This window comes from Electrophorus electricus, chromosome 25, assembly GCF_013358815.1.
Source record: "Electrophorus electricus isolate fEleEle1 chromosome 25, fEleEle1.pri, whole genome shotgun sequence".
Taxonomy (NCBI): Eukaryota; Metazoa; Chordata; class Actinopteri; order Gymnotiformes; family Gymnotidae; genus Electrophorus; species Electrophorus electricus.
In genome coordinates this window covers 10,759,176-10,772,181 of record NC_049559.1, presented here as the reverse complement: position 1 = coordinate 10,772,181, position 13,006 = coordinate 10,759,176, and the positions used below count along the sequence as shown (strand labels likewise).

Below are 13,006 nucleotides of genomic sequence, written 5' to 3'. Positions count from 1 at the left end.
TCTGAAATAAGCATTAATTCAATAAGTGGTAACTATTTTTTGAGTCTTTTTTCAAATCTTTTTTGCAGGCCTATTTTAATTTCATTCAAGACTGTCACAGTTACAGTTCTCTGTCCAGACCATGTTATAACGTAACCCAGTACCCTGACATTACTTTTACTGGTCTAATGACTAACAATCACTGGAAATGAATGAGAAATGTTTAACCAAAGTAAATATTCAGGAATACTTGTTGCATATAGAATCTCTCACACTACTCTGCAGTTGTTTGTCTTTACCTGTGAAATCTCTCTCAGTCAATGCAAAAGAATGATGGTCATTTCAGAAAACTTTCATTTGTCTGACAATCCATTTTCGATTTATTTATGTTTGCTTCAAATGGGTTATGAATGAATGGTCAGTTCCAGAGGTCAGTTCGTCTTGGTGATTAAAGTGTGGTCAGTCACAGACCGTCTCAGTGCATCGTGGGGGCTTCACAGGGCGCTGTATTTGTTTTTAATCTTGCTGTCTAGACCGTCAGACACAGCCTCTGGCACCTGTACAGTCATTCCATCCAGAGCTTTACTCAGACACACCTAAAACCACAGACGAGACCAGAAACACACACACACACACACACACACACACGTTGCCGCAAGTGTAAAATGGCTATACTAAGGTAAAATGAGTCCAAAGTAAGAATGTGATGATGCTGGAAATGGTTGGCTGACAGAAGCATGTTCTCTCACATACAAACTAATACACAAACCTAAAAAAAACTAATTTTATTATTTGTTCATGTGTATTTCAAATGTCGTAATGACTTACCAAACCCGTGATAACCTAAAGTCATATTGATCATTTCACGTACTGTAAACTCTGGTTGAGTTTGTGGAGATTTGCTTTCCATCGTTTTTTAAATAAAGGGAAAAGTTATTTCATCTATTTATTGGAAAGAAATAGGTGAGGGAATTAAATAAATATTTACTCATGTCATTTTTACAGCTTTTTGCACATACCCTTATAATATAATTTACAGCAGTCACAACCTGAAAAGCATAAAAATTGTCATTTAAATCTAATTAAATCAAGTCTGGACAGTTTTTTGAATTCCAAAGAAAACCCTAGGACATTTTGCCGTTTCCTCAAGATACAAATCCCACAAATCTACATTCCAGGATTTGGATCTGAGGTTTCCAAGCTCAGACTGCCTAGTCAGAATGTCTCACACACACACCTTAAAACTCTCAACATGTTTGCTGTTTGCTTCATTATTGATGCTTAAACACAATTCCAATTTTTAATTTAAAAAAATGACAAGTCTTTATGCTCACATCTATCAGAATACATAAAAATATTTAGTTACCTGTGGTCATATGTTTTTATGCTGCCCTTGGGTGTTTATGTCAGTAATAGCATTATGTCAGTATTTAAGTAGCATACAGAACATTTAAGGGCTCAAAATGCACATTAAAATCACAATATGGGATCAGTGTCCTTGTCTGGTTGTCTTTAAATAATGCACCCTAAAACCTTGGTGTATTTATAATGATCAGAAAAGAAATCACACATGAAATGAATCCTAGAAGGTTTATATGAACTGACTGTGGCAAAAGACACATACAACACGTGTGTGTGTGTGTGTGTGTGTGTGTGTGTGTGTGTGTGTGTGTGTGTGTGTGTTTTAGGTGGTAGACATTTACTATGAACTGGGATTCCAGGAGCAGCACTATAGGAAACAGGGCTATAAGATGTAGAAGAATCTTAGTCTAATCCATCTTTCTCATATTGAAGAAAGGCTCATTTCAGTGTGAAGAGAAAATTAAGCTTTTGCCTATTTCTAAGTACAAAGAATATAGTATTTTATTACCTATATCAGGTTTTTAATAAAGCACTCTTCTTAAATCATTATCTTACTATCTGAATCAACTTAGTTAAAATAGACACAATAAAAGCGCATATTGCACTCGAAAACAAATGTCCGTAGCATGTGTTTGAATTCATTTTTTTTTTCATTATGCTTTCATTCAAATCCCAACACAAAATAAAATATAATATATTTACCTAATGGGAGCTGCAGAAGTGCTCATCAGAAGTGCCTCTTGCGTCGCTGCAAATAAAGTTTAAACTTCGGGACTACGCAGGTGTCACGCAGGCAGCAAATCTACAACGCACCAGAGTTTGTCATAGTAAAAGAAGTCTTAACTTTAACGGTAATGTTGACATTGCAGCACCCGTAAAAATGCTAATTATATTCAAATCGTGCAAGGAAAACGATGAAAGTGGAACTCTCCCTTCTCGGACAGTCGTTTTATTTCGAAATTAAACATTAGTCGCAAATCCTTCACAGCGGAACTTTCCCTGTCTCTCTCTCGCTCGCCCGCTGTCTCTCTTCCAACACACAAAACTGCATTGTTTTAAAAAAGTTATCACTAGGCCTGACAGCTTAAACGTGAGGCATTTCATGTGAGTAATAGCTTTCCAAAAAAAGCTTACACAAAGCAGGTAATGGATGTCAAGGCTTTAAAAAAAAAAAAGTTTTGATGTCAACATTAAATAATTGAGATCGCCTGCCCTGTACAGGTTAAAGAGAGGTCATGAGCCATTTAAAACCAGTCCAAGAGGATTACAGACAAAGACAATGGTCTCAGCAAAAACTCTTATTATAGACTCTGGACCACAGAGCTGCTTCTTCTTGTGAAGTGACAACAAACTTAAGTAAATTCAAACATTAAAACCAGGGCCAATGGACGTGAGCCCTTTCAACATATAAAATACCATTCTGAACATCATCTTTATATAAATATAAAATAACTAAATAAAATTGACCTTTACTTTGTAAAATAAAACACCGAGGAGCCCAGAATGTTTTTTTTTTTTTAAATACTTGCCACATCGATGAACACGACGCCCGCAAGGATGCCGTGGCCGGTCTCTGTTGAACAAGACCTGGTGGGCGGGGTTTCGAGCATGATGAACCAATCAGAGCGCCCCACGACCAATGGTCGGCGTCGGATAGAGTGAGTCAGTGAACGGCACGCAGCGGGTATCTAGCGCACCGTGCAGAAGCAGTAGCGTTAGCCTGTAGCGCAGAGCAAAATATAGGCGAAAGCTCATATAACGAGGGTAACGGGGAAAAAGAAAATATGGTCACAGTAACGCCAGTCGTGCACAAATTGATAAGCTATGTCCCATTTGTGTTCGTTTTGCTCGATCTTCGATATGAAGGTAATCACATTTTGCTTTCATTTTTCTTAAGGTTGGCTAAGTTTGCTAGGTTAACTTGGGAGCTGTTTAGCCGGCTAGCTACCACCCAATGCGGAACTGAACTGTTCATGGCTTTAGACGACTGACAATATGCTTCCTAAAGAGCTACCTAGAGAAATAGTATAATAAAGTCTCAGCTGTCCTCAGTACGACTGACAGGCTAGCCAGACGGTCCGCAGTACGGTGGAAAGTGGAAATGGCCGCATTCAACTTTTGTTGATCCAGTGGTCCACAGCAGTTATTCTAATAAGCAGTAACATAGATATTAGAAGCATGACTTGTGACTGGCAGGCTGCCCTTTGCTCCGTGTTTACTGCCATGTATCACAGGGGTGATATGCGGAAAAGATAACAGCGTTGAGAACCACCTGGAGATGGGAAAGAAGCTTCTCGCTGCCGGACAGCTGGCCGACGCGCTTTCGCATTTCCACGCAGCTGTGGGTGAGTTGTTGAGGTTTTGCAGAGCCCGGGCGAAGCCTCCTGCGCAGTATCACCTCGTCGCGATCTGCATCACTAGTTGTACGTGTTGTCTTTAGCGTCATCGCTTTCTGTGCACGTGTAGACGGAGACCCCAAGAGCTACGTGGCTTACTATAGGAGAGCCACGGTCTACTTGGCCATGGGAAAATCAAAATCCGCGCTACCCGATCTCACCAAAGTTATCGAACTTAAGCCCGATTTCACGTCGGTAGGTTTTGTTCCATACTGAGACTCATGAGCCGATAACGGAAGTTGCAAAACGTAACCCTCTACTAGAGCTGGCGATCTGTGTCGTTCATAAGGCAAGACTTCAAAGAGGGAACCTACTTCTGAAGCAGGGGAGGCTGGATGAGGCGGAGGGTGATTTCAAGAAAGTGGTGAGTGTCTCTTCTTGAAAGCCTTGCCTTGTTTATATAGAAACACATTTCCCCCCTCAATCATTACCTTATGACGTTATAGCCCTTCTGCATATTAAAGCATCCTTCGTGTATTATCTTCTTCACTTCATCGGTGTGTGGTTAGGTTTGGTATTTGCAGATGGTTCAGCACTTTAGAGCATGCGGACTAGGCCTACTTTCACTTTTTGGCTGGATTATGGAGAAATGTAGCTACATATTAAGATAACCCTTTATTAATCCCAAAAGGAAACTAAAGAATGTTGTTGCCCTGTTTTGGTGGTTCTTGTGAAGCCTTGGGTAATGTAGAGCATTGGGGTGTGGTGGTGTAATGCTTGCTGATGTGCTATTTTAAGGTTGCCCTTTACAAAATACCAAAAATCGTCATGTAGAAAACAGTTTTTGGTTTGTTGTATGGATAAGACGGTATGAACGTTATTTCCTAACATGATATCAGTGTTCAAATGTATCATGGTTTTATGCATTAGTAAAATATAATGAAAATGTTTTCAAAGAACTTGTACAAATTGAAATATTACACATCAGATCTGTTAATTTAATACGTTTTAGTTAAAATCTCATTTCTTTATAATGCCAGACTGAAGGAGTCCAGAGATATGACACACACTGAAATAATGTTTTTGTCTAACATGTCTTTTAAAAAAAAGTTGTGTTTATATGTGGTTGCAATTATTCAGTTTGAAATGGACAGGCTTTGATTGTGTATGTATATAGTTAATGGTGTATATGATCCACATTTATAGTGCTTGTGCATGCAGTGTACAGACTTTTATTCCCGAATTTGAGAGTGAAATATATGTGCTTCATATGACACAGCAGTTAATCTTTGAGTGGTTTATGGCATTGTAAACCATGATTTATCTTTGTGCTGCAGAAATGCTTTAGCCCTCTGGTCTTTCAATCACTCTTTGGATTAAATGATTTGAAGATTTAAACCAAACTGCACTAAACAAAAAGAACATCATAACATCCCTTTTTGGCTTCCTCCAAAAGGAGAAGTGATGACCTCTTACTTCTTCAGACTGAGAATAACCAAATGCCAGCAGGTACTGAGTAGGCCTCTCCCTTTACTGTGCTCTCCAGCTGAAGTCCAGTCCCAGCAGCAGAGAGGAGCAGGAAGCCCAGAGCCAGCTGAAGAAATCAGACGAAATCCAAAGGCTGGTGACGCAGGCCCGTAGTGATTTTGGCCATGAGGACTACAGCTCAGCAGCATCGCACCTAGACACCATCATCGACGTGAGTTAGTAGCTGCGCTGCTGCTTTTGGCTCGGTTAGTGCACCTTTGAAAGCTTGCCGAGAAGAGCAGTCTTTTTGCTGTGATCAAGCTTTTCTCAAAAGCTTTTTCTCAGGCACTGAGGCAGGCCACTGCACAGGACAGAGAGGGGTGTGAAGAAATGAGGTCAACAGGCTTACACCTGATTGGAACACATCACAGTCTGGATTTTTACATTAAAAAAAACAGTTAAGATGCGTTGTATTGCTCAGCCTATTCTTTCATAAGGCAAAACCTTTGAAGAATTATTTACATGGGGTTAAGAATGCATCTCGTCAACTAGACCAACAGAACCTGTCTGACACGACTAGTCACTCAGCTGGATGAGGCAGCGTTTCTGTCACAGTGAGGTGGCCATTAACTGAGCATTTGAAGGCACACCATCAGGCAGATCAGTGGCAGACGCTGGGATGGGTGCTTGGGCAGAGGTTGCCGGAACCCGAGCTTGATGTCGCTTCCTCTGCCTGACTGTGTCTGTGCTCCCTGCTCTGCTTAGACGTGCGTGTGGGACGTGGACTCCCGGGAGCTGCGGGCTGAGTGCTTCATTCAGATGAGGGAGATGGGCAAAGCCATCAGCGACCTCAAAGCTGCCTCCAAGTTGAGGAATGACAACACTCAGGCCTTCTACAAGCTCAGCACCATCTATTATAACCTAGGAGACCACGAGATGTCCCTCAGGTGAGGCCGTGTGGGGTTCTTTTCCATTTGCAGTGGGAACACTTAAGGTGCCGTGAGAAAGGGAGTGCAATTAATTTATGCATACAGGAGCAATGCTATGCTGTAGTACAGATTTCTTCTAGATGCGGTCAGACCTTTAACCATCCAGGCTGTAGTTACAGTGGTAAAGAGGTTTTCAGAGAAGACGGCAGCGCAACTAGCCTAAGATCTATCTTAGAATTAACAGATCATTGCAATCACAACATATTGTACTCTATGTTGTAGTGATGTTATCCAGTATTTAAAATTTTTTTTGGTAGTGTTGCACTCATATATTCCAAGCAGTTGACGCTGCAACTTGCAGACGTTCCTAACTGGGGCAGTGACTGCCTCCAAAGCGTGCTGTCAGATGGAACACAGAATGATGAGCGTGCTCACGGGTTGTGTTTCCATGGGCAGCGAGGTGCGAGAGTGTCTGAAGCTGGACCCCGACCACAAGCAGTGCTTCAGCCACTACAAGCAGGTGAAGAAGCTCAACAAGCAGATCATGTCGGCAGAGGAGCTAATCCAGCAGCAGAGGTGCGACCAGCAACCGCCATACACTAATGCCGCACAAACATTAATGCCGAACTACTACACTAATGCCACGCTAACCGACAAAGAAGGGAAAGGCAGTTTAGTACAGTGAAAAGCAAGAGTATCTGCTAATCCTGATGAATCCAAAAAGAATAACTTATTTCTTCAATGAAGTGTGAATTTGATGGCAATATCGGTGACTGGCTAATGAGGTGGTGAAAGAATAAGCTCAATTCTTGTCAGGACTACAGCAGAAACTGCTGTTTTCAAGCTTACAAAGAAATATGGATAATGATGGCCACCAGTGACAGTACAGCAAAGGTAGCTGTGATGTGAAGAGAAGGGTGGGAGGAAGTAGAAGCGGAATGCTTCCTTGTGTTGCTGTTGGATCCGTTTCATTTCCGCTGTATTGTTGGCCTTCTCTTGAAGCTTGCTGGTCTTTGTGATTTTGCTTTTTATTTCCAATATGCGAGCCAGTAGTGGGGCTAAGAAGAGGCAGGAACAGGTTAAAAGAAAGGAAGAACATTTTATAAACAGGTGGCTCATGTACTGGTGCTAGAAAGGGCATTAATGACTCTTTGCATGCTTTTGACCACTGTTATCACATTAGGGAGTTCTCAGGAAATTAGTTAACTGTTATTCCATTGTTCGAATGCACTGTATTAAAGCGGTCTATAATTTAACCTGGTGATTGTGCAGAAGGCCTCTTTAAAAGTCTGCACATTGCCAGGAAAGACAATGTGAACCAAATCCAAGTATACACCTTTCTGATAGCTCAGCACCCAACACTCATTAAGTTACTAAATGCTCTAGATCCTCTTTTGTTCACATGCATGTTAAAATTGCAAAGAATCACTTAGCTGTACATTGACAGCATTATGAATGACCAACTTTACTGACTTATGAATACTTTTGAATGGCCTCAATACATAATTAGATATCATAAATGAAATGCTCCTTTTCTATATGGAAACTATAGAACAAAGGCTCAAATATGTTGCTTACTTTGAACAGTATTATCGTGCCTACTTCAGTAGGTTGGTCCAGAATGTGAGGAGCTTCCATGCCTAGCACATACATCCTTTACATAGAAGGCTTCAAAATCTATGACCTAGACTTGTTTACATCAAACGAGCCTGCTTCAGAGTAGGGTTGAAGGTAGGGAGTTGTTTGAACCTAATCACCCACTAGTCTACTACCAGTAGTGACAATGTAAACACACAACATAGGTGAGTTATATTAAATAAATATTAAATATTACTCCTGCATTAATGCATCCTGCATTTTCTGTCCATTTCTGTTTATTTATTTTTTTATTATTTATTTTAAATTGGGATAAAAGTAATCAGTAAAAACAGTTGAATGTCCATATCAGTTTAATAGAAACAGGAGTGTCTATTTTTGACAGTACTAAAAATCATACCTTTGGGAATACTAAATACTCTGGTATACTGTGATACTGCCATAATCTACTTACTATTGTAATGTAAAGAACAGCCATGATGGTTTAAAGTTCCATTGGTAGTGTTTTGCTGCTTGCAGCTTAAGACCTATGGTTTTCATCAGAGAATGTACCCAAGTTTACCGACTGATTCTAAATTGGAGTAATCCAAGTCATGTGGGCAGATCTCCTACCTGTGTATGTCATATACAAGGAAATGCTCAAGACATGCACTTGGGATATACCTGCTCTACAACCTTACCAAATTGACTTCAGATATTTTATAGTCAGTTGCTGGCATCAGTATTTGTACTCTGTAGTCAGCTGGCTGACTATACTGGAGTACTGTCCTCTGTCTGTTTTGTCTACCTTTATTGGACTCTTGTGAATGACCTTGCTTTGACAATAGAGCAAGTGTTATGTTCTTTTTATCTTTCAATGTACTGTAATTGCCCTTGGAAATACTGTTCATGCAAATACATATGAATACAGCATAATCAGCTGCCCTGATTTCAGAGCAGCTTATTCATGGAAGAGGCCACTGGAAACATGGCACCACTGTGCTGAATACAAGACCATAAGTCAGTTAACCCAAGATTACAGTGGCCGCAAGAACCGGCTGACAGGAGGTTAACCTATAGATGCAGCAATAGAGTAGATGTCATTTAATAAAGTGATCACTCCGTATAAATGCCTACAACAGACCAAGTCCAATCAACCTTGGTTGTCAGACTAGCATTTTGACACAGATCCCATAGGCCAACAGTACGGGTGGATGTCTTTTCTGCTAAAGCAAATACAAAATCCTCTGTGGCTCCTATCGGAGCGCAAACGCATGTAAATGTTACGACTTTTGAGCAGCATACGTGAGCTACGCAGCACAGCTGTTACTACGCTCGGAGTGTTGGAAGTGACAGCCGGCTTTCTCCCTCCTGCTGATTGACAGCAGGGCGGGACTTTTCTGGGTCCCTCCCACCTCACATACACCATTCAGCTGCTGATGCTATGATGCCGTGTGAGCAGCACTGGCTAGTTCCACGTGTCTCACGTGTCTCCCTGCCCTTTTTAGGGACGTGATCTCATAAAAGATGGGCTGTATGATGAGTAATTGATTCTCCTTCCATCTTGTTGACCATGGTCCCTTCTCAGGTATGGCGATGCAGTGAGTAAATACGAGGCTGTTATGAAGACGGAACCAGACGTGCCCCAGTACACATTCCTTGCCAAAGAGCGCATTTGCCACTGTCTTTCTAAGGTGAGTGGCTATTCTATTCCTGGCCACCAGGTGTCTCTGCCTGCCACAACGTTGATAAATGTTTATTTATACATTCATGCCAAAAGTTTTCAAAGCTGTCAACAAAGCAAAGAATTGCCAAATATAAAATAAATAAGCTTTTAGATTTGTTGAACACTTTTTGGTCACTACATAATTTCAGTGTAATAGTATGGATGTCTGGACTCCAAAAAGTGAAAATGCATTCAGAATAATAGTAGATTGGGAAAAACTGCAGTAAAGTACACAAGATTTTCCAGGGAAACGACATATTTTGGATAGAGGCCCTTCATCAGCTGTGCCATTTTGACTATCTACATCATCTATAGGCCACTGTAGTTTCTAGTGGTAAGCGTTTGATTTTGTATGGCCACAGGATCAGCAGGGTGCTAAAGCTATCCCAGTGTGCAGTGAGGTACTGCAGTCAGACCCGCAGAACGGGAATGTCCTGAAGGACCGGGCGGAAGCCTACCTCCAAGATGAGCAGTATGAAGAAGGTAACTTAGAATTGGGTTGCTGGTACCCTCTTCAGCACTGCGCTTAGGGGATACTCCCTGAAAGATAGCTTGTGAGCGCCACCCAAGGTTCCATTTGGCTCCCATCTATTTGTGAATATTGGAGCAATCACATATAAGATGGCCTATAGGCATCTCCATGGCAACAAACATCTTAGCAGTGGAAATGAATGACTTGTGATTTGTTATTAAAGCACTTCGTGAGTTATTGTTAGTTGCAGGGAAAAGCAGGCTCTGGAAGTATTGATACATTGAGCCTGTTATGTTGTTGGGGAGAAAAGCAACACAAAAAAAAGCATATCTTTTTCATCCCAGGCTTTAGACTCTGTAGCTGATCACTGGGTGTGAACTCACTTAATCCTTCAGAAACCCACGATAAGGCACCTTTTCAAAAACTCTCCGTGCAGTTAAGCTTTACACTAGATGCTCCAACAAGTAAGATGCTGTCCAAATCCTTGATGAACTGAATTTTCTTAATGAGCTGAATTAGCTTAATTTAGCTCCTCAAGGTCTTAAGCAGCATATGAACGAAGGCTGCAGGAACGTGATTCCAGAGCTGCTTTAGGTAAGCAGATGGATGTTCCTGTCTTTGGAATAGTTCCCTAAACCTGCCTTGATTCTGTAGCCATTAAGGGCTTTGAGAGTGCCAAAGAGTTCAGCGAGAACGACCGGGAGGTGATTGAGGGCTTGGAGAGAGCCCAGCGTCTCCTCAAACAGTCCCAGAAGAGAGACTACTACAAGATCCTTGGCGTGAAGAGGTGAGATCTGACACACTACCTCCTTTTGATATTAGGTTAAGGGTAATTAACTGAATGGCTTCTGTGGCTCCTAGGACAGCCCAGAAGAAGGAAATCATCAAAGCCTACAGGAAGCTGGCTCAGCAGTGGCACCCAGACAATTTCCAGGACCCTGAAGACAAGAAGAAGGCAGAAAAGAAATTCATAGACATTGCACAGGCCAAGGAAGTGCTCACTGACCCAGGTAACTACTCAAATCAGTATGCCTGTTCCTGGCATTTACTGCGTCTGTGGGGATTTATTTTAATTTAGAACCCATGATTTATGTACATAATCTGCATTTTCCAGTAGTCCTAAATACTGGTCTAGACATTCCACTATAATTATAATCGGATTGTCTTTCTGTATGTATGCTGTACCAGTTTTACTTTAAAAAGGGGATAACATGTTGTTTAATCTCACTGCTGTCTCATTTCTGAAATTATATATGGTGCAAGTACCTACTTTTACATTTATGGCATTTAGCTGACACTTATCCAAAGCAACTTACAATTATGAGTGAGTACAGATGAGCAATTGAGGGTTAAGGGCCTTGCTCAGGGGTCCAACAGTGGCAACTTGGCAGCGGTGGGGCTTGAACCAACAACCTTCTGATTACAAGTAATGTACCTTAACCACTGAGCTACCATTGCCCAATGACCCTAATGAACCAGATATATGATAAAATAAAAGTAATAAGACTGAAATGCAGATCAAAGTGAGATCAGTTACTGCTGCTGGATTATGTTAGACTGGTTGGTGATTAGTGGGGGAGTGAAGAGAGAAATGCTGTTTATAAATGTGAATAACATCAAGAAACCAATTTAATATTGAAACCCTTTCAAAAGCAGTTGTACGTTCTGATAGGGGTTGGGGGTGTTTCCTGTTGGTCTGCAGAGATGAGGAGCAAATTCGACCAGGGCGAGGACCCTCTGGATCCGGAGAGCCAGCAGGGAGGTGGTCACCACCACTTCCATGGAGCCTGGGAGAGCTTCCAGGGCTTTAACCCGTTCGGCTCTGGACCCTTCAGCTTCAAATTCAACTTCAATTGAGCCCAGCCTGGAGGAGGGCAGGTCGGCCTGGCCCGAACCGGACACGTGTTCGGGTGCCAGTTCCCTCTGGTGACGCTAATTGACACTAAATGTCACTGTGGCTACAGCTACTGCTGTGGCATTGAGATGTGTCCCACGCTGTTACAGTCATCTATCCTGGGGTGGATGGATAGCCCCCCCATCCGTATTATTTACATCCGTCAGCGGTGTTATTTAAAGCGACTCCTTTTTTTGCCTTCTTCAGGGATCTTATGATTGTGGGGTTCATTCCAAAGCAACCACTACGCACATGTGGTGACCTTTGATCCATTCCTGAGACCATCTTGTACATATAATATGGCACTATTTTTCTATAAATTAAGCAATGCTGCCTTGTAAATACAGAAATAAAGAGATGATTGTCTATTTAATTAATAGGGGACTATCAGATTTATTTATTTTAAGCAAAAATAAATGGTATAGATCACTCATTACAGCAGTGAGAGGTATTGCTATATTGCCTCAAAACTGGCATTTTGGAGTCAAAGGGGGTAGTATCTGTCCACTTTACAGCTTGGAATCCATTTGGGCCGCTGTCTTACATGCTATAAAGGTGCCATAAACCGCTTAAGAATAATACTTATTATTGAACAATGCAGCAGTTAACCATGGATTTCACAGTCACTCAGTGGTGATCCATAATTCTTTGTCCTAAGGAACTCATCAATACACTTAATTATGTAGCCATGGCTCTTGTTATAACAGGCACTTCACATGTTCTCCAGGGAACGTTACAGTTTATTCCTGAGCAAATCCATATTTTCCAACATCGAGGCTTAATAACAAAGGTTGAGGCAGCTTCCTTAGTGTCAGCTGCACTGTAAAAAGGAACAGCAGCATTTCACTTGAAACAGCTGGAAACCATAATCGCTAATGGAATGGTAAGTGGTTCATTTGGTAATGAGAATAATTTGGACTTTCTGTAGTGGTTGAGGGAGTTAGGACTAAAATGTGGCATTGACTACAGCTTTGCTTGTCAAATGGTTAAAGTAATGACTAACCTCAAATGTTAACCTTTTTGTTTAAAATATGGAAAATGTATTTTCTGAGCAGATATGCAAATTCAGTGCAGAATCAAGAGCATGAGTGCAAAAGTACCAAATGTGGAACAATTGACAAACATCACTTAAGCATCCTTTCTTTTATAAACATTGAACACTAATGAGCACAACAGTAGTTTATAATAAGCTTGTAAAATGCAATGACTTACAAAACCTACTGACATGCAGTCTTGATGAGTGGTTATACTTTGCCCCAGTGTGTC

The 13,006-nt window shown here is 41.3% G+C and overlaps 1 protein-coding gene and 1 long non-coding RNA gene across 2 annotated transcripts; one reads left to right on the top strand and one right to left on the bottom strand.

Annotated features, from left to right (window-relative positions):
• Positions 1 to 330: 330 nt before the first annotated feature.
• LOC113582420 lies at positions 331 to 3,700 on the bottom strand. Its single transcript, XR_004775611.1, has 4 exons — positions 3,614 to 3,700; positions 2,809 to 3,061; positions 2,044 to 2,143; positions 331 to 575 (listed from the first exon to the last, which is right to left on the bottom strand). It is a non-coding gene; the product is annotated as an uncharacterized LOC113582420 (long non-coding RNA).
• dnajc3a (DnaJ (Hsp40) homolog, subfamily C, member 3a) lies at positions 3,061 to 12,117 on the top strand. The gene is made up of 12 exons (XM_027018166.2): positions 3,061 to 3,207; positions 3,576 to 3,686; positions 3,808 to 3,932; positions 4,027 to 4,101; positions 5,224 to 5,376; positions 5,910 to 6,091; positions 6,530 to 6,649; positions 9,237 to 9,342; positions 9,737 to 9,857; positions 10,501 to 10,633; positions 10,708 to 10,856; positions 11,549 to 12,117. The coding sequence occupies exons 1-12, from the start codon at positions 3,126 to 3,128 to the stop codon at positions 11,701 to 11,703; spliced, it is 1,512 nt and encodes a 503-aa protein (XP_026873967.2). The 5' UTR covers positions 3,061 to 3,125; the 3' UTR covers positions 11,704 to 12,117.
• The last annotated feature ends 889 nt before the right edge of the window (positions 12,118 to 13,006 follow it).